At 38.1% G+C, this 26,395-nt stretch overlaps 1 protein-coding gene across 2 annotated transcripts in view; it reads left to right on the top strand.

Annotated features, from left to right (window-relative positions):
* TTC33 (tetratricopeptide repeat domain 33) overlaps positions 1-22,658 on the top strand; it is an 880,297-nt gene extending 857,639 nt beyond the window's left edge. For both annotated transcript variants that reach the window (XM_053701230.1, XM_053701231.1), the window contains exon 5: positions 19,629-22,658. In XM_053701230.1, the coding sequence (XP_053557205.1) occupies positions 19,629-19,970 (342 nt within the window). In that variant the 3' untranslated portion in view covers positions 19,971-22,658. The remainder of the gene's footprint in view (positions 1-19,628) is intronic.
* The last annotated feature ends 3,737 nt before the right edge of the window (positions 22,659-26,395 follow it).

Here is a 26,395-nt window from a genome sequence, read left to right as displayed (position 1 = left end):
TAAATTCAAATGGAGTTGAGTCTCAGAGATTATGGGCCCAAATAATAATTGATATATATTGTAGCTTCGGCGTATAGGTAAAAGTAAAGTCACTGACTTTCCAGATAATGGGTCTATGTCATCTACTGTAATTTTTACTCCCTATATACCGGAATATCACTCTTCACTTAAGAGGTGGGTGTATATTGAAGTATAGGAAGTAGAGCGTTTGTTGAAAGGCAATCTGTCCTTTTAATAAAGTAAAAGTGTGCAGATTATCGTGTAGCAGAAGTAGTAGGTTAACTTCCTACGTTATCATGAATGAATATGGCTAAGTATACCTGTAACTAGCTGGCCTGTGCCACATATTATAAATAAATAAAGCAGTTACAGTTTGTTTATATAAATAATACTGAAGTTGCTAAGATTTGTATTTATTTAGCACATAATAAATAAATACACGTTATCATAAATGTATTTGATTCAGTATTCCTGCAACTTGCTTACTTGTACCACGTACTGTAAATAAATACAGCAGATACAGTTGGTTTATTTGGATGATAATAAGGTTGTTATGGTTTATATTTCTTGAGCGTATAATGGATAATATGCGTTCTCATTAATGTATATTGTTTGATATTCATGCACCTTACTGGCCTGTGACCCGTATTGTGAATACATACAGTAGTTACAATAGGTTTATAAACATATTAATAAAGTTGCTAAGGTTAGTATTTACTAATTGTATAAGGTTGTTGTCACTGCAATACCGGCCTATACCAAAGTTTATAACACTGTTTGTAAATATCAACTTATATTTTTAAGTTATAAATAGTTGTTTTGCCTCTTCATACTCTTGTTATTATGAAGCTACTATAATTATACAGTCTTAAGTGATGTCGGTCCGTAACTTGGACTGAGTGGAAAAAGTTAATATCAATAAATTACCCGTCTATACCGCTGCCTGTATCACCGTTCAGACGAGTGAGCATTATTACCATGTGTCACATTAATTATTGGTACAGTATCACTGTAAGTTTAACGTAGCTAAAGTTTATACAGATTTGGCTGGTGTTAGAATCCCAGCATATAGATGAAGGTAACTTGTATTAGTTGCTTAAAGTAATATTTGTTACATATTGTAGCAAATTTTAAGGTAGTACAATTTGTTACCCTCTTATACTGTATCACATATCAGGTTAACACTATACCTATTTCTGCATCCACTTGCTCAAAATTCCTATCCTGGTCACTTAACTATTGACTGCGTTTGTAATCTAGAAGTGAAGATTACCGGCCTATACCGCTATTATAAACTAAGCTGTTAGTTATAGTCTCACCGGAATTCTAGGGTTACCGGTCTAAAGCCGTATCAACCAACTGATGCTGCAATGGTAGCGTTTCAATATATTTTAGGTCACTGGAGGTAACGTACACAATATATGTCTATTACTGATGCTCAGTTTAGTGGGCGTAAGTTTTCCGGCCTATACCTTCGATATCGCTCAGATACTAAGAGCCCAGCGTGGTACCTGAATCACCACAGCGATAGTTACAAATGTTTGGATTTTGCGCTAGAGTTTAATTAAAATTATTAATAGTGGGCACATTAATGTTAAGTTTTTACGCAAAAAACACTGCTATGACTACTAACGATCTAAAATTAAGCATAACCACAGTCCCCTAACATGTTTCGCCAGTAACCTGGCTTTGACAATATTGAAACGCTGCCATTGCAGCATCAGTTGGTTGATACGGTTTTAGACCGGTAATCCTAGAATACCGGTGAGACTATAACTAACAGCTTAGTTTATAATAGCGGTATAGGCCGGTAATCCCCACTTCTAGATTATAAATGCAGTCAATAGTTAAGTGACCGGGATAGGTATTTTGAGCAAGTGGATGCAGAAATAGGTATAGTGTTAACCTGATATGTGATACAGTATAAGAGGGTAACAAATTGTACTACCTTAACATTTGCTACAATACAAATATTACATTAAGCAACTAATGCAAGTTACCTTCATCTATATGCTGGGATTCTAACACCAGCCAAATCTGTATAAATTTTAGCTACGTTAAACTTACAGTGATACTGTACCAATAATTAATGTGACACATGGTAATAATGCTCACTCGCCTGAACGGTGATACAGGCAGCGGTATAGACGGGTAATTTATTGATATTAACTTTTTCCACTCAGTCCAAGTTACGGACCGACATCACTTAAGACTGTATAATTATAGTAGCTTCATAATAACAAGAGTATGAAGTGGCAAAACAACTATTTATAACTTAAAAATATAAAGTTGATATTTACAAACAGTGTTATAAACTTTGGTATAGGCCGGTATTGCAGTGACAACAACCTTATACAATTAGTAAATACTAACCTTAGCAACTTTATTAATATGTTTATAAACCTATTGTAACTACTGTATGTATTAACAATACGGGGCACAGGCCAGTAAGGTGCATGAATATCAAACGATATACATTAATGAGAACGCATATTATCCATCATACGCTCAAGAAATATAAACCATAACAACCTTATTATCATCCAAATAAACCAACTGTATCTGCTGTATTTATTTACAGTACGTAGTACAAGTAAGCAAGTTGCAGGAATACTGAATCAAATACATTTATGATAACGTGTATTTATTTATTATGTGCTAAATAAATACAAATCTTAGCAACTTCAGTATTATTTATATAAACAAACTGTAACTGCTTTATTTATTTCTTTCATATTAGCAAGAGTCCATGAGCTAGTGACGTATGGGATATACATTCCTACCAGGAGGGGCAAAGTTTCCCAAACCTCAAAATGCCTATAAATACACCCCTCACCACACCCACAATTCAGTTTTACAAACTTTGCCTCCGATGGAGATGGTGAAGTAAGTTTGTGCTAGATTCTACGTTGATATGCGCTCCGCAGCAAGTTGGAGCCCGGTTTTCCTCTCAGCGTGCAGTGAATGTCAGAGGGATGTGAAGAGAGTATTGCCTATTTGAATGCAGTGATCTCCTTCTACGGGGTCTATTTCATAGGTTCTCTGTTATCGGTCGTAGAGATTCATCTCTTACCTCCCTTTTCAGATCGACGATATACTCTTATATATACCATTACCTCTGCTGATTCTCGTTTCAGTACTGGTTTGGCTTTCTACAAACATGTAGATGAGTGTCCTGGGGTAAGTAAATCTTATTTTCTGTGACACTCTAAGCTATGGTTGGGCACTTTGTTTATAAAGTTCTAAATATATGTATTCAAACATTTATTTGCCTTGACTCAGAATGTTCAACTTTCCTTATTTTTCAGACAGTCAGTTTCATATTTGGGATAATGCATTTGAATTAATCATTTTTTTCTTACCTTCAAAAATTTGACTCTTTTTTCCCTGTGGGCTGTTAGGCTCGCGGGGGCTAAAAATGCTTCATTTTATTGCGTCATTCTTGGCGCGGACTTTTTTGGCGCAAAAATTCTTTTCCGTTTCCGGCGTCATACGTGTCGCCGGAAGTTGCGTCATTTTTTTGACGTTATTTTGCGCCAAAGATGTCGGCGTTCCGGATGTGGCGTCATTTTTGGCGCCAAAAGCATTTAGGCGCCAAATAATGTGGGCGTCTGATTTGGCGCTAAAAAATATGGGCGTCGCTTTTGTCTCCACATTATTTAAGTCTCATTTTTTATTGCTTCTGTTTGCTAGAAGCTTGTTCTTTGGCATTCTTTCCCATTCCTGAAACTGTCATTTAAGGAATTTGATCAATTTTGCTTTATATGTTGTTTTTTCTCTTACATATTGCAAGATGTCTCACGTTGCATCTGAGTCAGAAGATACTACAGGAAAATCGCTGTCTAGTGCTGGATCTACCAAAGTTAAGTGTATCTGCTGTAAACTTTTGGTAGCTATTCCTCCGGCTGTTGTTTGTATTGATTGTCATGACAAACTTGTTAATGCAGATAATATTTCCTTTAGTAAAGTACCATTGCCTGTTGCAGTTCCTTCAACATCTAAGGTGCAGAATGTTCCTGATAACATAAGAGATTTTGTTTCTGAATCCATAAAGAAGGCTATGTCTGTTATTTCTCCTTCTAGTAAACGTAAAAAATCTTTTAAAACTTCTCTCCCTACAGATGAATTTTTAAATGAACATTATCATTCTGATTCTGATGACTCTTCTGGTTCAGAGGATTCTGTCTCAGAGGTTGATGCTGATAAATCTTCATATTTATTTAAAATGGAATTTATTCGTTCTTTACTTAAAGAAGTACTAATTGCTTTAGAAATAGAGGATTCTGGTCCTCTTGATACTAATTCTAAACGTTTGGATAAGGTATTTAAAGCTCCTGTGGTTATTCCAGACGTTTTTCCTGTTCCTAATGCTATTTCTGCAGTAATTTCCAAAGAATGGGATAAATTGGGTAATTCATTTACTCCTTCTAAACGTTTTAAGCAATTATATCCTGTACCGTCTGACAGATTAGAATTTTGGGACAAAATCCCTAAAGTTGATGGGGCTATTTCTAACCTTGCTAAACGTACTACTATTCCTACGTCAGATGGTACTTCGTTTAAGGATCCTTTAGATAGGAAAATTGAATCCTTTCTAAGAAAAGCTTATCTGTGTTCAGGTAATCTTCTTAGACCTGCTATATCTTTGGCTGATGTTGCTGCAGCTTCAACTTTTTGGTTGGAAACTTTAGCGCAACAAGTAACACATCATGATTCTCATGATATTATTATTCTTCTTCAGCATGCTAATAATTTTATCTGTGATGCCATTTTTGATATTATCAGAGTTGATGTCAGGTTTATGTCTCTAGCTATTTTAGCTAGAAGAGCTTTATGGCTTAAAACTTGGAATGCTGATATGGCTTCTAAATCAACTCTACTTTCTATTTCTTTCCAGGGTAACAAATTATTTGGTTCTCAGTTGGATTCTATTATTTCAACTGTTACTGGTGGGAAAGGAACTTTTTTACCACAGGATAAAAAATCTAAAGGTAAAAACAGGGCTAATCGTTTTCGTTCCTTTCGTTTCAACAAAGAACAAAAGCCTGATCCTTCATCCTCAGGAGCAGTTTCAGTTTGGAAACCATCTCCAGTCTGGAATAAATCCAAGCCAGCTAGAAAGGCAAAGCCTGCTTCTAAGTCCACATGAAGGTGCGGCCCTCATTCCAGCTCAGCTGGTAGGGGGCAGGTTACGTTTTTTCTAGGAAATTTGGATCAATTCTGTTCACAATCTTTGGATTCAGAACATTGTTTCAGAAGGGTACAGAATTGGTTTCAAGATGAGACCTCCTGCAAAGAGATTTTTTCTTTCCCGTGTCCCAGTAAATCCAGTAAAAGCTCAAGCATTTCTGAATTGTGTTTCAGATCTGGAGTTGACTGGAGTAATTATGCCAGTTCCAGTTCCGGAACAGGGGATGGGGTTTTATTCAAATCTCTTCATTGTACCAAAGAAGGAGAATTCCTTCAGACCAGTTCTGGATCTAAAAATATTGAATCGTTATGTAAGGATACCAACGTTCAAGATGGTAACTGTAAGGACTATCTTGCCTTTTGTTCAGCAAGGGAATTATATGTCCACAATAGATTTACAGGATGCATATCTGCATATTCCGATTCATCCAGATCATTATCAGTTCCTGAGATTCTCTTTTCTGGACAAGCATTACCAGTTTGTGGCTCTGCCGTTTGGCCTAGCTACAGCTCCAAGAATTTTTACTAAGGTTCTCGGTGCCCTTCTGTCTGTAATCAGAGAACAGGGTATTGTGGTATTTCCTTATTTGGACGATATCTTGGTACTTGCTCAGTCTTTACATTTAGCAGAATCTCATACGAATCTTGTGTTGTTTCTTCAAGATCATGGTTGGAGGATCAATTTACCAAAAAGTTCATTGATTCCTCAGACAAGGGTAACCTTTCTGGGTTTCCAGATGGATTCAGTGTCCATGACTCTGTCTTTAACAGACAAGAGACGTCTAAAATTGATTGCAGCTTGTCGAAACCTTCAGTCACAATCATTCCCTTCGGTAGCCTTATGCATGGAAATTCTAGGTCTTATGACTGCTGCATCGGATGCGATCCCCTTTGCTCGTTTTCACATGCGACCTCTTCAGCTCTGTATGCTGAATCAATGGTGCAAGGATTACACAAAGATATCTCAATTAATATCTTTAAAACCGATTGTTCGACACTCTCTAACATGGTGGACAGATCACCATCGTTTAATTCAGGGGGCTTCTTTTGTGCTTCCGACCTGGACTGTAATTTCAACAGATGCAAGTCTCACAGGTTGGGGAGCTGTGTGGGGATCTCTGACGGCACAAGGAGTTTGGGAATCTCAGGAGGTGAGATTACCGATCAATATTTTGGAACTCCGTGCAATTTTCAGAGCTCTTCAATTTTGGCCTCTTCTGAAGAGACAATCGTTCATTTGTTTTCAGACAGACAATGTCACAACTGTGGCATACATCAATCATCAAGGAGGGACTCACAGTCCTCTGGCTATGAAAGAAGTATCTCGAATTTTGGTTTGGGCGGAATCCAGCTCCTGTCTAATCTCTGCGGTTCATATCCCAGGTATAGACAATTGGGAAGCGGATTATCTCAGTCGCCAAACGTTGCATCCGTGCGAATGGTCTCTTCACCCAGAGGTATTTCTTCAGATTGTTCAAATGTGGGAACTTCCAGAAATAGATCTGATGGCGTTCCATCTAAACAAGAAACTTCCCAGGTATCTGTCCAGATCCCGGGATCCTCAGGCGGAGGCAGTGGATGCATTATCACTTCCTTGGAAGTATCATCCTGCCTATATCTTTCCGCCTCTAGTTCTTCTTCCAAGAGTAATCTCCAAGATTCTGAAAGAATGCTCGTTTGTTCTGCTGGTAGCTCCGGCATGGCCTCACAGGTTTTGGTATGCGGATCTTGTCCGGATGGCCTTTTGCCAACCGTGGACTCTTCCGTTAAGACCAGACCTTCTGTCACAAGGTCCTTTTTTCCATCAGGATCTGAAATCCTTAAATTTAAAGGTATGGAGATTGAACGCTTGATTCTTGGTCAAAGAGGTTTCTCTGACTCTGTGATTAATACTATGTTACAGGCTCGTAAATCTGTATCTAGAGAGATATATTATAGAGTCTGGAAGACTTATATTTCTTGGTGTCTTTCTCATCATTTTTCTTGGCATTCTTTTAGAATACCGAGAATATTACAGTTTCTTCAGGATGGTTTAGATAAGGGTTTGTCCGCAAGTTCCTTGAAAGGACAAATCTCTGCTCTTTCTGTTCTTTTTCACAGAAAGATTGCTATTCTTCCTGATATTCATTGTTTTGTACAAGCTCTGGTTCGTATAAAACCTGTCATTAAGTCAATTTCTCCTCCTTGGAGTTTGAATTTGGTTCTGGGGGCTCTTCAAGCTCCGCCATTTGAACCTATGCATTCATTGGACATTAAATTACTTTCTTGGAAAGTTTTGTTCCTTTTGGCCATCTCTTCTGCCAGAAGAGTTTCTGAATTATCTGCTCTTTCTTGTGAGTCTCCTTTTCTGATTTTTCATCAGGATAAGGCGGTGTTGCGAACTTCTTTTGAATTTTTACCTAAAGTTGTGAATTCCAACAACATTAGTAGAGAAATTGTGGTTCCTTCATTATGTCCTAATCCTAAGAATTCTAAGGAGAAATCGTTGCATTCTTTGGATGTTGTTAGAGCTTTGAAATATTATGTTGAAGCTACTAAATCTTTTTGAAAGACTTCTAGTTTATTTGTCATCTTTTCCGGTTCTAGAAAAGGCCAGAAAGCTTCTGCCATTTCTTTGGCATCTTGGTTGAAATCTTTAATTCATCTTGCCTATGTTGAGTCGGGTAAAACTCCGCCTCAGAGGATTACAGCTCATTCTACTAGGTCAGTTTCTACTTCCTGGGCGTTTAGGAATGAAGCTTCGGTTGATCAGATTTGCAAAGCAGCAACTTGGTCCTCTTTGCATACTTTTACTAAATTCTTTAATTTTTAATCAAATTTACTTCAGGCAGCGGTTTCAGTTTGAATCTTCTGCTTATGTTTTTCATTAAACTTTATTTTGGGTGTGGATTATTTTCAGCAGGAATTGGCTGTCCTTATTTTATCCCTCCCTCTCTAGTGACTCTTGTGTGGAAAGATCCACATCTTGGGTAATCATTATCCCATACGTCACTAGCTCATGGACTCTTGCTAATTACATGAAAGAAAACATAATTTATGTAAGAACTTACCTGATAAATTCATTTCTTTCATATTAGCAAGAGTCCATGAGGCCCGCCCTTTTTTGTGGTGGTTATGATTTTTTTGTATAAAGCACAATTATTCCAATTCCTTATTTTATATGCTTTCGCACTTTTTTCTTATCACCCCACTTCTTGGCTATTCGTTAAACTAAATTGTGGGTGTGGTGAGGGGTGTATTTATAGGCATTTTGAGGTTTGGGAAACTTTGCCCCTCCTGGTAGGAATGTATATCCCATACGTCACTAGCTCATGGACTCTTGCTAATATGAAAGAAATGAATTTATCAGGTAAGTTCTTACATAAATTATGTTTTATAATATGTGGTACAGGCCAGCTAGTTACAGGTATACTTAGCCATATTCATTCATGATAACGTAGGAAGTTAACCTACTACTTCTGCTACACGATAATCTGCACAAATTCATGTACTGATATGATACTAACGTTAATTTTAAATGTGTGTCCTTGTGTAAATACATTATTTTAATATTTCTATTAAAGGTTATATTTTAATCCAATTGCCCTACACTCCATCCGATAGTCTGAAACTATCTATCTTACCAACTTAACTAGCAGGAATGTGAGTGCTATTCAAGTGTACCTCAACATCAGTGTTTACTGATTCTGTTTAGTTGTAATTCCAGTACACAGCACCTCTGTTTTCCATTTCTTATTTCAGCATATTTACTTAGCTGATTAATTGCATATAAACTAAATTCCTGCATTGACACTTTAGTAGTGCCTTAGTACCAGTTTTTTTTTTGCTTCTAGTTATACACAAGCATTAGTGCAATAAAACAATTCTCTAACACATTAGAGCATTTTCTTTTTGCACTTTATGTCCCTTTAAGAAAGCTGGTTCCTATTGCTTTTATGAATAGATAAAATAATCTAAACTATAATCTAAAATTTCATAAAAGTGTAATGTAGATGGCTATTCAAGGCTCTTTATAAAGGTACATAATGACTTTTTTGTAGCTAGTTTAATATCCATTTCCTTCATATCTTTATTTACTTAAAGGGACACTGAACCCAATTTTTTTCTTTCATGATTCAGATAGAGCATGCAATTTTAAGCAACTTTCTAATTTACTTCTATTATCAATTTTTCTTTGTTCTCTTGCTATCTTTATTTGAAAAAGAAGGCTTCTAAGCTAAGGAGCCAGCAAATTATCGGTTCAGATCCATGGACAGCACTTGTTTATTGGTGCTGTCCAAATAGCAAGGACAACCAAAAATGGGCCAGCATCTAAACTTACGTTCTTGCTTTTCAAATAAACATACCAAGAGAATGAAGCAAATTTGATAATAGGAGTAAATTAGAAAGTTGCTTAAAATTGCATGCTCTATCTGAATCATGGCAAAAAAATTGGGTTCAGTGTCCCTTTAACTTCCCTTTTATTTTGAGTATTCGCTAATCTCTCTGTTACCAATAAACCATTTCCTGTGTGTATTTATTTTCTATTCAGTTTTCTTACTTAAAGGGACACTAAATCCAATTTTTTTTTTCTCTCGTAATTCAGATAGAGCATGCAATTTTAAGCAACTTTCTAATTTACTCCTATTATCAATTTTTCTTCGTTCTCTTGCTATTATTTAAAAAGCAGGAATGTGATGCATAGGAGCCGGCACATTTTTGGCTGAGATCCTGGGTAATGCTTCCTTATTGGTGGCTAAATGTCAGCCACCAATAAGCAAGCGCTATACATGGTGCTGAACCTAAAATGCGCTGGCTGCTAAGATTTACTTTCCTGCTTTTTAAATAAAGATAGCAAGAGAACGAACAAAATTTGATAAAAGGAGTAAATTAGAAAGTTGCTTAAAATGTCATGCTCTATCTGAATCATGAAAGACAAAATGTGGGTTTAGTATCCCTTTAAGCATAAAACATATAGGGCTAGATTACAAGTGAAGCACTAATTTAATGTGCGCCAGTAGACTGGCAGATTTGCCTGTTTATGGGAGCATGTTAAATAACCATCCATTACAAGTGGCTGGTTAATGCTACTGCAAGCCCATGGTAGCACTTTGCGCTAGCATTCATTAATCAGATATCAGATCTCTAGTTAATTAAGAAAAAATCTCCAAATTTGCCCCAAAATAAAGTGTAAAGTTCTTTTATTAAAATAAAAAAAATGTAGCATCTTTATTTCTTTCCTATGGCATGGAGAGTCCACGACTTCATTCCAATTACTAGTGGGATATTCACCTCCTGGCCAGCAGGAGGAGGCAAAAAGCACCCCAGCAGAGCTGTTAAGGGTCACTTCCCTTACCCATAACTCTCAGTCATTTTTGCCTCTTTAAGTACTTTTCCCTGCAAGCAAGGATTAGGGTCTAGCTGTGTCCATGTCAATTTTTTTAGTAAGAGTAGTGGTGGCTTTTAGCAGTTAGAAGGCGGTAAAGTTGTATTTGCTTTACTTATAACATTATTGCTACCCCTGTTGGTTACTCTGTTCTTTCTTTTTCTACAGGTCTCTGATAGGAGTAAATGTCCTTTCACACCTTGTGAGCTGTCTTTCTGCCCGACAGCTGGATCTGCAGGTAATTGCTCTTGTCTTCTAGGTTCTGGAGACTTGCACTTTAAAGAGTTTATCTCTGCATTTGATCTCATATGGGACATATTTAATCCTTTAGTAAGGATTCATTTGGGGCAGCCTAAGGTGGAAGGAGCTATTTCTACTGTGGCCAAAAGAACTATGATTCCTATAGAGGATAGCTGTTCTTTTAAGGATCCCATGGATAAGAAGCTTGAGGCTAATTTAAAGAAAATGTATATTCATCAGGGATTACAATGGCAACCTGCTGCTAGTATTGCTACGGTTGCAAGCTCAGCATCTTATTGGTGTGATGCCTTGTCTGAGCTGATTTTAGAAGAGACTTCTTTAGAGGAGATCCAAAATAGGATTAAGGCTCTTAAATTGTCTAATTCATTTATGTCTGATGCCAACATGCAAGTCATTAGATTGGGAGCCAAGATGTCTAGCTTCGCTGTTCTAGCTCACAGGGCTCTATGGCTAAAATCTTGGTCAGATGTTACTTCCAAGTCCTGTCTTTACCTTATAAAGGTAAGACTTTTTTTGGTCCTGGTCTGGTGGAGATAATTTCTGAGATTACAGATGGAAAGGGGTTTTTCCTACCTCAGGACAAGAAGAATAGGCCAAAGGGTCGCCAAAATTTTAATTTCCGTTCCTTTTGTAACTTCAAAGGACAAAAGTCCCCTTCTTCCTCCTCCAAGCCAGAGCAGTCCAAGTCCTCCTGGAGATCTAGCCAGCCTTGGAATAAGGGAAAGCAATCAAAGAAGCCTTCATCTGATGCTAAATCAGCATGAAGGGTCCGTCCCGTCCGGTATTGGATCAAGTGGGAGGCAGACTTTCCTTTTTTTGCTAAGCTTGGATACGTGATGTGCCAGATCCTTGGGCTGTGGACATAGTATCTCAGGGTTACAAAATAGGATTCAAGACTTGTCCTCCCAGGGGCAGATTCATCCTCTTAAGATCATCTGCAGACCAGGTAAAAAGAGAGGCATTTTTAAGCTGCATTCAGGACCTTTCCTCCCTGGGAGTGATTGTTCCAAGGGTACAGGGTCAAGGATTCTATTCAAATCTATTTGTGGTTCCCAAAAAAGAGGGAACGTTTCGACCCATTTTAGACTGTAAATGTCTCAACAAATTCTTCAGGGTTCCGCCCTTCAAAATGGAAACCATTAGTTCCATTCTTCCTTTGGTCCAAGAGGACGGGTATCTTCATGTTCCCATTCACAGGGATCATCACCAGTTCCTGAGATTCGCTTTTCTAGACAAGCACTTTCAATTGGTTGCTCTTTCTTTTGGCCTTGCGACAGCTCCCAGAATATTCACAAAGGTTCTGGGGGCTCTTTTGGCAGTAGTCAGGTCACAGGGAATTGCGGTGATGCCTTACCTGGACGATATCTTGGTTCAAGCATCATTTTTTTTTTATTATTTATTTTATTTATAACCAACACATGGTACAATGATAAGTTACAGATCCAAGACACCGCGCAGGGTGCGATAAAGTAGCATAGAATTGATGAGACAGCATGGTATAGTAACATAATCCATTGGATGCAGTAGAATGTAATGTTCACGATTATTTTTAGGTCTGTAAAGGACTTGTATGGACTAGAGAACTTTCTAACAGAAGTACTCATTTGTACCACAATGCTGGGGTTTTGTTTTTTGTAAACTAACACAATCTAACTAAACATATAATAAACTAACAAGACTAAACTAAACCTCTTTAAACAAAGACAAAATAAAACCAAAACAGTAGAAGTTTTGCTGAATACTACAGTATGCCATCATATTATTACAAAGGGGCAAAAAGATATTACATCTTAAAATGAGAAGGCCGATACATATAGTATTGTGGATAAGCCCACGAATGTAACTGTCAAATGCAGCGAATATATCAAGAGGGGGGGGGGGGGCACAATTTTCATGAGTAAGATTAATATATACACGTTATTTCAGTTTAATAAACTAACAAGACTAAACTAAACCTCCTTAAACAAGGAAAATTGACTAACAAATTATATTGCCCGACAAATATAATCTAATAAACATTGACTGTGAAAAATGTGGCTGCCGTATTATTACATGTATGCAATTACTCCATAGCTTCTTGGTATATATGAGTGGGATATGCATTTACAGAGGCTACTTAGAATGGTTAATTACGTCTGGCTATAGTTCAAAGCAGGAGCTTGTATGTACGTTGAGACATTAGTTTGCAGAAACGATTTAGTTCTCACAATGACATCTGATCCCAAGAGTGCATATCGCTGGTTATAGAACAAGTATCAGGCAATGTAGCATATAAACACTGATCAGCCAAACTGTGGAGTTACAGTGGAGATGTGTCCCTTATAAGAAAGCAGCGTGACCAAAATTTTTAACATATTATGAGAGTTATAACATATTGTAAGTCTCAGCAAACAGCACTATGATTATGCAGCAGTTCAGAACCGTAACTAACAATATAACACATAGCACATAACAAAACAATAAAATAAGGCTTCTAAACTACACATATAAACTAAACAAAAACAAGACAAGTCTCAAATTGGTTCAGCAGGTATGTGGACAGCTGCCTCAATAGGAAAAAATCTGAGTTAAGGCTAGATATGTGTGAGAGCGCAATTTACTCAGCCTCAATTGACTAACAAATTATACTGCCCGGCAAGTATCTTATATTAAACATCGGACTAGTGACTGACTGTGCGAATCGCCCAGTATAAACAGTGTGGCCGCCTTAATATTGCATGCGCGCAATTACTTAATAGTTTCTTGGTAAATATGGGTGGGATGTGCGTATACATAGGCTACTTAAAATGATTAAGTATATCTGACTATAACTCCAAGCAGGAGTTTATATATATATATATATATATATATATATATATATGTTGAGACCTCAGTTTGCAGTAACGTTTTGGTTCACCAAGATACATCTAATAAGAAAGGTGTTAGCAATGATCGTATTGTTAATTGCCAACCAAACAAAGTACTATTAATAGGCTGAATAACACTGCCCAGCAAATCAAATAAACAACACCGAAGCAGAGTAGAGAGGTTGATATACATAACATTAGATTAGTTCAGCTACTGTTCCTAAATGCTTTCAGCCCCTGTGTGTCATAGTAAGAAATTATGCTTTCTAATGGGTACAGTAAACTCAATTCTTTAAGCATACAAGAAGCGGTGTATAAGTGAGAATAAAATGAAATGGGACAAAAGCACACGCATAATCAGGTTTAGAAAACAAGATAGGGCATCCGCTGACTAGCGGGGTTGTATGTTGGCTGGTGTTGAACAGATGCATCTGGACATTTAAAGGTGATAATGTATTCAGGTTTAGAAAACAAGATAGGGCATCTGCTGACTAATGGGTTTGTATATTGGCTGGTGTTGAACAAATGCATCTGGACATTTAAAGGTGCTGAAAGTTACATAGATGTACAAAAGCTAGGCGAAAGCCTCTGTTCATACAGTAGTTCGTTATATAGTCAGCTGGTAAATGGGACTGTGACCATAAACTGATCATCCGATCCCAACACGGAGTGGAGCGTGGCATACATGCCTCAGAAGGATGCAACTTTTTTGTGAAGGGGAGAGGGGCAGCCCCACAGTGAGAATTAAGTGCGGCAGAACAACAAAAGAGCAGCCGACATCGCCCAAGTCCTACTTCAGGACTTTCTGTAAAGTGGTTTCCTGCGTCTGGACAACCTCAGCCGCAGCCCGGTCGCTCCACTGTGCAGCATGGTTCAGGAAGCTGCTGTCTTCTCCCCGCAGACATGGTACAGTGCAAGCATCGGTCGGTTTGGTAGTTGCGGCATCGCTCCTTTCCACCCGGCTAAGGCACCGTTCAGTCATGTCAGCTGGGCATATTGACAAATTGACGGTCTGGGAGTCAAACTGAAAGGAACCTGGAACACAGATTGTGGGGCCGCCTACGCTCTCACTCCCACAGAGGGTCAGGAATCCTGAGGTCTGGTACGTTACCATAGAAGTAAGCCTGGGGTAAGTCAATGTGTGTGAAACATTCATGGTATCCATTATCTCCGCTTCCAACGTAACCAGGTTATCTGATTGGGGTGGAAAGATAGGGTAGCGTGATCCCTCCATCCTCTCCATAATACCGCTATCCAGTGTACCCTCTTTCCAATTAGTTGGTGCATTCTGCCGAGGTGTACTTAGGCATGCAGAGATTGTATTGGTATGATCGGGTGTGCCGAGATCTCGTATTTCGCAGAGGAGTTCCCCCATAGCAGTTGTTAGAGAGTTCAATGCTGGCATAAAGATATCTATTAGAGCCTCAGCAATGTGCACCATTTTGTTTATCAGGATGTGCACGTCTGTATGTCTAAAGGCCAATTTTAACTTTTCATTCCCTTCTCGGAGGCCAGGGGGTGAAATGTCCTGATCCTGAGGTTTTCCCGGGCACAATAATTTCCAAGGGAGGTATGGATGGCTAAGAATTCTCCCACACTTCACTCAAAAGCAGGTTTCGGTCACGGAGCCTTGTGAAGTTGTGGCCATCTTAGTAAGCCGCCTACCAGAAGTTCCTCTCAAGCATAATTTTTTTAACTAGCAAACTCTCATACAGAGATACTGTTGTCTTTTCTACGTTCCCACAGATGGAAAGTGAATCTGGAGAAGAGTTCCCTTGTTCCAGCTCAAGGGTGTATTTCTTAGGGACCATCATAGATTCCCTATCCATAAAGTCAGAAAATCAAAACGTCTTACTTCTTTTCTTTCCCCCTAGTCTGCTATTTGTCCATCAGTGGCTCAATGCATGGAGGTAATTGGTCTGATGGTTGCTTCCATAAACATAATTCCTTTTGCTCTTTCCATCTGAGGTCTCTACAACTTTGCATGCTCAGTCAATGGAACGGAGACCATTCAGATCTATCTCAGAGGATAGATCTGGATCCCCTAACAAGAGACTTTCTCTCGTGGTGGATTTCACAGTACCATCTGTTTAGGGGCACATGCTTACTGAGACCCTCCTGGGTGATTGTGATCACGGACGCCAGCCTATTAAGCTAGGGAGCAGTCTGTGGCTCTTTAAAGGCTCAGGGTATGAGGACTCAGGAGGCGTCCTCTCTTCCCATAAACATTTTAGAGTTGAGAGCAATATTCAATACCTTGATGGCTTGGCCTCAGTTATCTTTAGTCCAGTTTATCAGATTCCAGTCGCACAACATCACCTCAGTGGCTTACATCAACCACCAGGAAGGGACTCTGAGTTCTCTAGCTATGAAGGAGGTGACTCACATTATCCAGTGGGCAGAAGCTCACAATTGTCTCCTATCTGCCATCCACATTACAGGGGTGGAAAACTGGGAGGCGAATTTTCTGAGCAGACAGACCTTTCATCCCGGGGAGGTGTTCTCCAGGTTAACCCTCAGGTGGGGGGTTCTGGAGTTGGATCTGATGGCATTTAGTCAAAATGCCAAGCTTACAAAGTACGGTTCAAGATCAAGAAATCCTCAGGCCGCTCTGATAGACGCCCTGGTGGTTCCTTGGAACTTCTCTCTAGCATACCTGTTTCCTTCTTTTGCTCTCCACGAGTCATTGCTCGTATAAAACAGGAGAGAGCATCTGTAATTCTGATAGCTCCTGCATGGCCTCGCAGGATCTGGTTCACGAATCTGGTGAAAATGTTATCTTTTCCACCTTGGAGGTTACCACTGAGGAAAGACCTTCTAACTCAGGGTCCTTTCCTCCATCCAAATCTAGATTCTCTGAAACTGACTGCTTGGAGATTGAACGCTTAGTCTTGGCCAAGCGTGGTTTTTCTGATTCAGTAATTGATTCAATGCTTCAGGCTCGCAAACCTGTTACTCTCAAGATTTACCATAAGGTATGGCGCAAATACCTATATTGGTGTGACTCGAAGGATTTCTCTTGTAGCAGGGTCAGGATTCCCAGAATTTTGTAATTTCTCCAGGAGGGTCTGGAGAAGGGTTTATCAGTCAGTTCGCTGAAGGGTCAGATTTCTGCACTGTCTATTCCTTTGCACAAACGTCTGGCAGATGTGCCAGATGTTCAATCATTTTTTCAGGCCCTGGTCAGGATCAAGCCTGTGTTTAAACCTGTTGCTCTTTCTTGGCGTTTAAACCTTGTTCTTACAGTTTTGCAACAGGCACCGTTTGAGCCGATGCATTCTGTTGATATTAAGACGCCTATTTATCAAATGTCTGTCGGACCTGATCCGACAGTGCGGATCAGGTCCGACAGATATCGCTGAATGCGGAGAGCAATACGCTCTCCGTATTCAGCATTGTATTGGTGCAACGCCGCCCCCTGCAGGCCGCCAGCAGGGGGTGTCAATCAACCCGATCGTACTCGATAGGGTTGAATTGTGGCAATCTCTTTAGACAGGCCCTCAAGCTCCATTTGTAGCTTGATAAATGGGCCTCTAAGTTGTTATTTTGGAAGGTGTTGTTCCTTCTTGCTATTTCCTCTGCTCGCAGAGTTTCTGAGCTTTCGCCTCTGCAGTGGGATTCCCCTCATCTTATTTTTCATGCGGATAAGGCGGTTCTTCGTACTAAGTTGGGTTTTCTCCCTAAGGTTGTGTCAGATCGAAATATAAATCAGGTAATAGTGGTTCCTTCCTTTTGTCCTAATCCTCCTTCCCATAAGGAACGTCTGTTGCATAACTTGGATGTTGTGCGTGCTCTAAAATTTTACCTTGAAGCAACTAAAGATTTTCGGCAGTCTTCTGCCTTTTTTGTTGTTTTTTCTGGTAAGCGTAAGGGTCAGAAGGCAACTTCTACTACCCTTTCTCTCTGGTTGAAGTGTTATCCGGTTAGCTTATGAGACAGCTGGACAGCAGCCCCCTGAGAGAATTACTGCTCATTCTACTAGGGCTGTCTCCTCTTCCTGGGCTTTCAAAAATGAAGCTTCAGTGGAACAAATTTGCAAGGCGGCAACATGGTTCTCTTTGCATACTTTTTCAAACTTCAAATAATGTGATACTTTTGCCTCGGCTGAGGCCTCTTTTGGGTTAAAAGTTCTTCAAGCAGTGGTGCCTTCTGTTTAGGTCCGCCTGTCTAGTTCTTTCTCCCTTTCATTCTGTGTCCTCTAGCTTGGTTATTGGTTCCCACTAGTAATTGGAATGAAGTTGTGGACTCTCCATGCCATAGGAAAGAAAAGAAAATGTATGCTTACCTGATAAATTTCTTTCTTTCCAGGCATGGAGAGTTCACAACCCCATTCTTAAATATGACGACAGAATTTTTTTTTGTTAAACCTCAGGCACCTCTATACCTTTGTGTTATTTTTTTTTTTAATTTCCCTTTTGCCGAATGAATGGGGGTTATAGGTAAGGGAAGTGACACTTAACAGCTCTGTGTGGGTGCTCTTTGCCTCCTCCTGCTGGCCAGGAGGTGAATATCCCACTAGTAATTGGAATGAAGTTGTGGACTCTCCATGCCAGGAAATAAATAAATTGATCAGGTAAGCATAAATTTTCTTTTTTTTAAAATAATTACTGCACAAAGCAGTTTCAAGGGGTTAAAGTGTGCGGATGTGGGGTGTTAGAACAAAAAACACTGAAAAGTGCCTTTACATTGCTGTCTATGGGGACTTTTTTATTACTCTAAATATATACAGTATGTATATGCTTATGTATATATATATTTATGTGTTAATATGTGTATATACACATATAAACACATAAATATGTATATATTCATATATATTTAAACTTTGCTGCCTATCATTGCACGATTTACCCCATTCGCTTCTTAGGTTCTCTGCTGTCACTATCGGCAAGAGAACGAGGCTCCCATTGAAGCCTATAGAAGCGCGCTCTCATGAGTGCAAAGCTTCCATGCAATGGTTGCGTTTGCATTGTGCTCAACTTGAAATACCAGCACGCATTTGAGTGCGCCAGTATTACTGAGTGGAGCAAAAATATTGCATTCCTGAAAGTTCAATTTTGTGCTCCACTCGTAATCTGGCCCTTTATGTGGATAAGCACTCTATTGTAAAATATATTTATACAAAATAAATGTGTTTAAATCATTTAACACTGTAAATTTGTTAGAAGAATTCACAATATTTTGCAAATCAAGTGCAGCCCTGGGATACACCCTTTAAAAATGTGGTTGAATTTATGTGACTGGTCCCTTTGCTATGGGCAGTTGCAAATAAATGAGTGCTCTAAGCCAGCCAATCAATGTGTAGAATGTTGCAGAATAAGCACGATATTCAGAGGTAGCTTACAGCAAAATCAGGCAAAATAAATAATTCATGTAGCAATGTTTTATTTTCATAACAACAAATGTTATGGTGGTTGCAATTTTGAGTTTAGCATCTCTTTAAGCATTAAAGGGTCATGAAACAACTAGTTTACAAGAAAAACAATAGTCTAAACATTTCTAAAACAAATTAATATCTTGTTTGCCTTAACTGTTTTTCAGTAGCCAAACTCCAGCCGTGGAGCAAATCTGGTCTTGAGTCTGCAGGCAACAAGGCTAGTCACGGTTGTTATATTAGTATAAAGTGCTGTGCAGTTGTTATTAGTTAATACCAATTAGGGAAAGCTATGTAACAGGGTTAGCCATGAGAAGTCAGAAATAGCAAATACACAATTTTCAGAGCTTAATTACATGAAAATGGTGCAAGATAAATAATTAATTTATATTGAAAAGTTATTTTACTATGCATAACTAAACCATTTATATTAAAATATCAAGGTGTGTACTGTCCTTTTAATTGCGAAAATCAGTGTAGCATTAAAGTAAACCAACGCTGTATGGAGCAAACATCTCTGTTGCACGTATAATCGCCTTTGTGTTTATTTCTTGTTTTGAAATTCTTTACTGTTTTTTTTTTTCTCCCTTAGGCAATTCGAAGTTTTCAAGTTGGACTTCATATCTGTCCCGATAACACAGAGTTATGGGAGCAAGATCTGACGTGGGCCAGAAGTCTACTCCAGCAAAAGAAAGATGTTCGTGCTGCAGATGATCGAGAAAGTAACAGCAACAAAATCGATATTGCTCAGGAATTAATCCCTGACTATGACTTTGAAAGTGATGAAGTACTGGCAGTCTGTGACGCAATCTCACAAAGGCAGAAAACAGCCACAACTAATAAAGCCACGGTCGTGTCTGCGTCAGGATCAGTTGAGCAAAAGGAAGAAACGGCAACCACTGCTGACCCTCAAGTGTTTATTAAAGCACGATAACAAGTGTTTCACAATCATTTAACCATACTGATGTCTGATGTGCGTTTTTCTGTTTGTTTTGTTTCAGTTTAGCTTGAAGAGGCTATCATTTAAATGAGCACAGTATTGCTAGATGATTTGCAAATAAAATGGGGCTTAATTTAGCGTTCCTGCTCTTCAAATGTATTTCTGTGTTTTGGAGATTAAACTTCCTGCAGTTATTTTGTATGTATAGAAAACAAAGCAGTTTGCTAAATGTATTGTTGTAAGTAAATGGGGAATATCTCCCTCACTAAAGCAGCTCAAAATCATTTCTTCCAAGAAAATGAAGGGACATTGAACTGCTGGACACCAATGGCGCTTCCATGGAGTCCCACTTGTGATTTGTGGGCTGGGCCACATTGGGAGGGTGGAACCAGGTGTGCCGTGGGCATGCTTGAGGCGTGCTGTTGGTGGGACTAGGGTGTGCAGCAGGTGGGCCAGGCCTGGACAGAGTGGTGGGAGAAAGCATGGGATTACTGTTTGGGGGGCACATGGGGCTACCCATTATGCTGGGGTGGCCTATGCCCCCCCGGTGATGTTACTGCTGGGCACAACTACAGTAGTATGGTTACTGTAGCCGTGCTATTTTGTTCCTCCTGCACTGACGCTCTCTTCAAATTTGTTCTCTTATTTGTATTCCTTGCTGATGCTGGTCAGTCAAGATCCATATCTTCATACTGGCACCGCCATCTTGCATTTTGTGACAGATATTGTACACATGCTTAGACCAGTGGCATTACCAGCTTTTTGCCAACTGTATTTGCACTTCTGTTTAGTGTCGAGAATACAGACTGAGGGATTTCCAGTAGCTGCATTGCTCTATATTATCCATTAAGCTTTTTTTAACATGTTTAGTAACTTTCAACTGTGTATAAAACTGCTCTGTATTGTGTGTGCTAAAATACAGAAAAATCTGGCAACATTGATTTGTCAATTTTCACCCGTTCTGTCACAGGGTACAAGAATATGTGAGTTACAAGATGGTGGTGCCCAGGATGTGGCGCTTCACTCATCTTGCACCTGTACAGAATGGCTTTGGGAGAGGCAGATTTATATTGTCTGCACATAAATATATACTACAGGAAATAAAGCTACATTATTTACAGTGTATTGTAAATATCCTTACAATGTCCTTTTTTAGTGCCTGCTTAGTATTCCAAAAAGAAGACAAATGATAAAAATTGCTGATAAAAAAAAATATTTTCATAAATATTACAAAACAGTTTGTCTTTCCTCATCCTGTGTTTGTGTGATGTAAGTCATCTTTCTATAGAGTAACCTACCTAGCTACGTTTCTCTTTTCAAGTATTACTATTGGGCAATAAAAGAGCCATATACATGAAAATGCGCTGCAGTTGATATACACTTCACGTGTCCTTATTGGCTACTCACATACATTTTCCTTGTATGGAGTTTTAGATTTTCTCAACGGGCTCTTAAAACTGTACAAATTGTATTGTTTAAAATAGATAGGAATGTCTGGTTTATGTTGTTTTATCCTATGCAGATAAATATCTGTCTAACATTTGGAAGAACATTAATATAAGTGTGCGTAATCTTTGATGTCAGATGTTAATAGCCATTGCAAAAATGTAGTTAAGTGAACAGCATAGAACAGGAATGAAATTAATTAGAAACGTGTAAAAAATTAATGGTAAAAAATCATCTTTTTAAAATGTACTTAAAGGGGCATTTCTTCTAACTGTGACTATTTTAGACAGTCCCTCTTAAAGGGACATGAACCCCAACATTTTTCTTTCATAATTCTAATAGAGCAAACATTTTTAAACAACTTTCCAATTTACTTATCAATTTTGCTTCATAATCTTGGTATCCATTCTTGAAGGAGCAGCAATGCACTACTGGGAGCTCGGTGACCACATCGGTAAGCCAATGACAAGAGGCATATATGTGCAGCCACCAATCAGCAACTAGCTCCTAGGTCATGAGCCTACTTCGGTATGCTTTTCAACAAAGGATACAAAGAGCAAATTAGATAAAAGAAGTCAATTGGAAAGGTAGTTAAAATTGTATGCTCCATCTGAATCTTAAAAGAAGAATTTTGGATTTCATGTTCCTTTAAGTCCCCCTTTCCTGATAGTCACTAAAGGGACCAAACACAGTAGAATTGAATCATTGACAAATGGAATAACACTTATTTTTAATTTGAAGTGAGCAGTAGAATATTTTCTGAGAAATTTCAACGTTAATCCAGATTTCCCTCCCATGTATCATGTGACAGCCATCAGCCAATAACAAAATGCATATACGTATGTTATGTGCACTGCGCCTCAGAAAGTGTGCATATAAATATAATGTGCACATTTTGATAATGGAACTATATTGAAAAGTTTTTTTCATTGCATGCTTTATCTGAATCATGAAACTTTAATTTTGATTTTAGTGGCCCTTTAAATGTTCCTGTTTTTGAATGATTGCCAGGTGTTAATAGGAATTCCCACCACACAAAGTACTGGTGATAATGAATTGTCTTTCTCCGTTTCTAGAGTAAAATAGGTCTGGGTATGCAGCACATATTTCTACCATTTGAAAAAGAATAATTAAGAATCTTTTGGGGTTGTGGTTAAATGCTAATATGTTACATACTATTTTGACATCATGGAATAATGAAAATAAATCAAATAAAGACTCATTCTAAAGATTAAATCCTGTTTACTTTAATTTGTTTCCCAATATTTTCTGTTCCTTATGAAATGTTTCAATATATTTTAATTTTAAACTGTATATTAGTCTGCGATTTCTTATTTGCGTTACCTGCTGATGTATAATAAAAAAAAAAATTGAAAATGTTTTCTTGTCATAACATGGCAACTAAATCCTTTGTATCTGAGGCAAAGTAAAGTTGTATGTTGTCTTCATATATCTGTTTTAAGACCACAAGATTAATTCAGCCCATCACAAATTGTGCAAAACTTCAATTCTGATATCTTTTTAGTAATATTCCACCCAGTACATTAGAAATCTGACTATGTGAATTAAAAGACCAGGTTTTGATTATTGGTATTTCTTGTATTTCGAATTTTATTTTATTTGTATTAAAAGAAGGGTAACCCTATGACAAACAGGATTTTCTCAGGTTTTTTATGGAGTTGTTACAGACACAAGCTAAAGTATACTATTGTAAGCTAATATAAACAGGTCATGTGAAAATAAAACATGGTGACTAATCAATCCAATATTGAGAATGACTGGCTCATGTTTGAAATGCATTTTTTTAATACTTAGAATGGTATAAATGTATGATGTGTGTTGTTACCTTTTTCCTGTGATTTTGGTTAATATGGTAGGCATTTTTAAAACCTAAAAACACTTAATTACAGTGATAAATCAACAATCAGATGCAAACATTTTTTATTTGTGTATTTGTTTTAAATGTGTGATGTGTTAACAGTTTGTTTAAAATAGAACCTTATAATGTTAAGTAAAGTGTGAACTGAGCATGCACATAGATACGTTAAAAAAATGGTCAAGGCTGTTGAATTAAAAAAAAATTAAAGAAAAAAAATCATGTAACTGTTGTGGAAGATTTCTGGTGGATTGGAATAATCTTAGTGAGGTCATGTTGAGCATTCGGCCATGCTGACCCTACTTTCTGGAACTCTTTACCGTGCGCAATCAGAGAGGCACCGTCCTTACAGACTTTTAAAAAAAAGCTTAAAGACCCACCTCTTCCATCAGGCATTCAGTCCACTTATCTGACCTTCAGAAACTCCTAACTTTTATGTCTTATGTTGGTATATTTGTAAAGTGCTTTGAGTCTCACAGGGAGAAAAGCGCTATATAAATCACAAATTATTATTATATTATTTTGATGCAACAAACTATCTGACACTGTTACTGTTACCATTTGAGGCTAGCCAACTATTTGTCTAAAGCTTTGACTCTGTTATTTCATAGTCCTCAAGAGCTGTATTTTAAGTAGGAATGCTATAAGAAATAGAAATATGACATTATATTTGCTGTTCTTTAGATGGCAATTCCAATCTCACTCCTCATCTGCATGACAGGCAGATTACCTGAACAAGCAGTAGATTCATATAAAATTAATCTTCCATTACATGACTCAGTGTTGACGGCCTCCAATGATAGACTTGATAGCTTTATCAGCTGTAAAAGTTTGTTATTTAGCTTTCCTTTCCAAGAAGCATATTCAGTGGACACTTTCCCTGAATATTTTTTTAGGAAACTTTTCATGCTATGAAAGCTTTGGACAGTCTTTTGGAGCGACACTACTACTTTGGATGACCTTACTTTTTCTACTGATTAGGCAAGAGAATGGAATCAAATACACAGACTGCTAGTAATTCCACAGAAATATTGTAAAGGCTGTAAAAGACTGCAAGCTCTAAATTTGATTGTTTGATGCATAATCTCAGTTTATCAAGTGATGAAGGCACATGTGTACCTTAAATAACCTGGTGTTTCTACTTTCTTGGGGACCTTAATGCTTTGGCATTGCCTTCAATAAACAAACCATCAAGTCTGACTACCATATATGTAATATCAGAGATTCCATTTTATTTTTCTTTGTTTACTAACTTAATTGAAAGTCTGAAGTCTTACCCCTTCATCGTGCCTATGATTGTCCCATCAACTTAATTTCAGGATCCACTCTTCCTAAAGGAAGAACTTACCTCTTGTCAACACCTGAGACAAAAGAACTACATGTCTGAAAATCACTCTAGAAGGCTTATTTGTAGCAGGAACAGGGATTTTCTTCATTGAGAAGGATGGCAGTATTTATACTGAACTAAATTTAAGGTGAGCATACAACCCAATCAGAATTTGAAAGGAAGATGAATAGACGATGGCTTTTATAACAAGATTATGCCATTATGAATATCTAGCAATGCTATTAATTATATGTAAGGCCCCAGCTGTCTTTCACAATTATGACTGATATATTTTCAGATTATTTTAATCAGTTTGTTATTCAGCTTGTTAGAACTGTTAAAAAAAAGTTATCCTTTCACCAATCTTCAGTGCCCTTCTTGAGTTATACCATCTCTCAAGAAGGCTTTGAAATTGATACAGAGAAGTTGAAGGCTTTTCAATCCTGGACTCCTCCTACATCTCTTAAGAGTCTGCAGAGGCTTCTCAATTATGCAAATTACTACAGGCAATGCATTAGGTATTTGCCAACATCTTTGCCCCTTTGACTGCTTTGACCTGTAAAGGATCTAACTGAAAGGATTGTTCTGAATCTACCCATCTTGCATTCCAGAGACTTAAAGATGCCTTCTGCACAACTTCCAGAACTTCAACATCCAAATCCTTCCTACCAATTTATTCTTGAAATTGATGCAGCAGAGGTAGTGGCAGGAGCTATCATCACTCAACGATACACAACTACTTCTCACATTTATCCTGTTGCATTTTTCTCCAGCAAATGTTTCTGAGCTCCTGTATGACGTGGGAAATAAAGTGCTACTTGCCTGTAAAATATCCCTTCAAGAATAGTGTCATCATTTGAATAAAATACCTACTCCCTTTGATATTTTGACTGATCATAAGAATCTTCTGTACATACAATACTTAAATTGAGACAGGCCAGATGGTAACTTTTTTTTCTGCAGCTTTAACTTTATTATTTCCTACTTCCCTGGATTCAAGAATGTGAAAGCTCATGCTTTAACCAGGTACTTTGTTCCAGAATAAACTTCTACTACTCTCTAATAACACATTATTTCTAATGAAATTTCTCATTTAATCTTCCACTATCTTCCGATAATTAAAGTAAGCTCGGTCTCTAAGCACCACCTAATCACCTTTTTTGTACCTAAATCTTTACTACCAAGATTCTTGCCTGGGCAGCGGCCATGACTGGTCACAGATTGCTGCTCCAGCTTTGACGGAATAGCTTGAAATAATCTTTTTCCTAAATTGCCATATGGCTTTGAAATCCACATTATACCAACGAGCTAACAATCCTCTTTCTGAGTATAGTAAAATTATTGAGTTAGCTACAGAGCAACGGAGCTCTGGAGCTATTTTCGAGGCTGCAACCTCCCACTGATCCCTTGGCAGAGTACCTTCAGGTCTCTGCCATATCATAACGCCCAGTGTGCATTTTAACTGAAATTCTCTAACTTTTAGCATCTCACTTTAAGTGCTCTGTTTATTTGAGACTGACCAAGATTTTAGTTCGAGGATATCATGGCAGTATTAAACGCTTGGGAGGAGGAAGTGTTTTTGAGAGCCATGTTTAAAAGATTGACTGACAGCTGAATAGAATAAATACCGCCATACGAAGAGTCGCAGGTGCTAACAGAGGGCAGCACTAGAAGATTTGAGTTTGTAGCTCTAGTTAAACTGAATGTAAATGAGGTGGGGATCGAAACAAAGGCTGACTCAGCTAATGCAGATGCCAAAACTCAGGTGTA

The sequence above is a fragment of the Bombina bombina genome, chromosome 2 (genome assembly GCF_027579735.1).
Source record: "Bombina bombina isolate aBomBom1 chromosome 2, aBomBom1.pri, whole genome shotgun sequence".
NCBI classification, from domain to species: Eukaryota; Metazoa; Chordata; class Amphibia; order Anura; family Bombinatoridae; genus Bombina; species Bombina bombina.
This window is presented reverse-complemented; position numbering and strand designations above follow the sequence as displayed.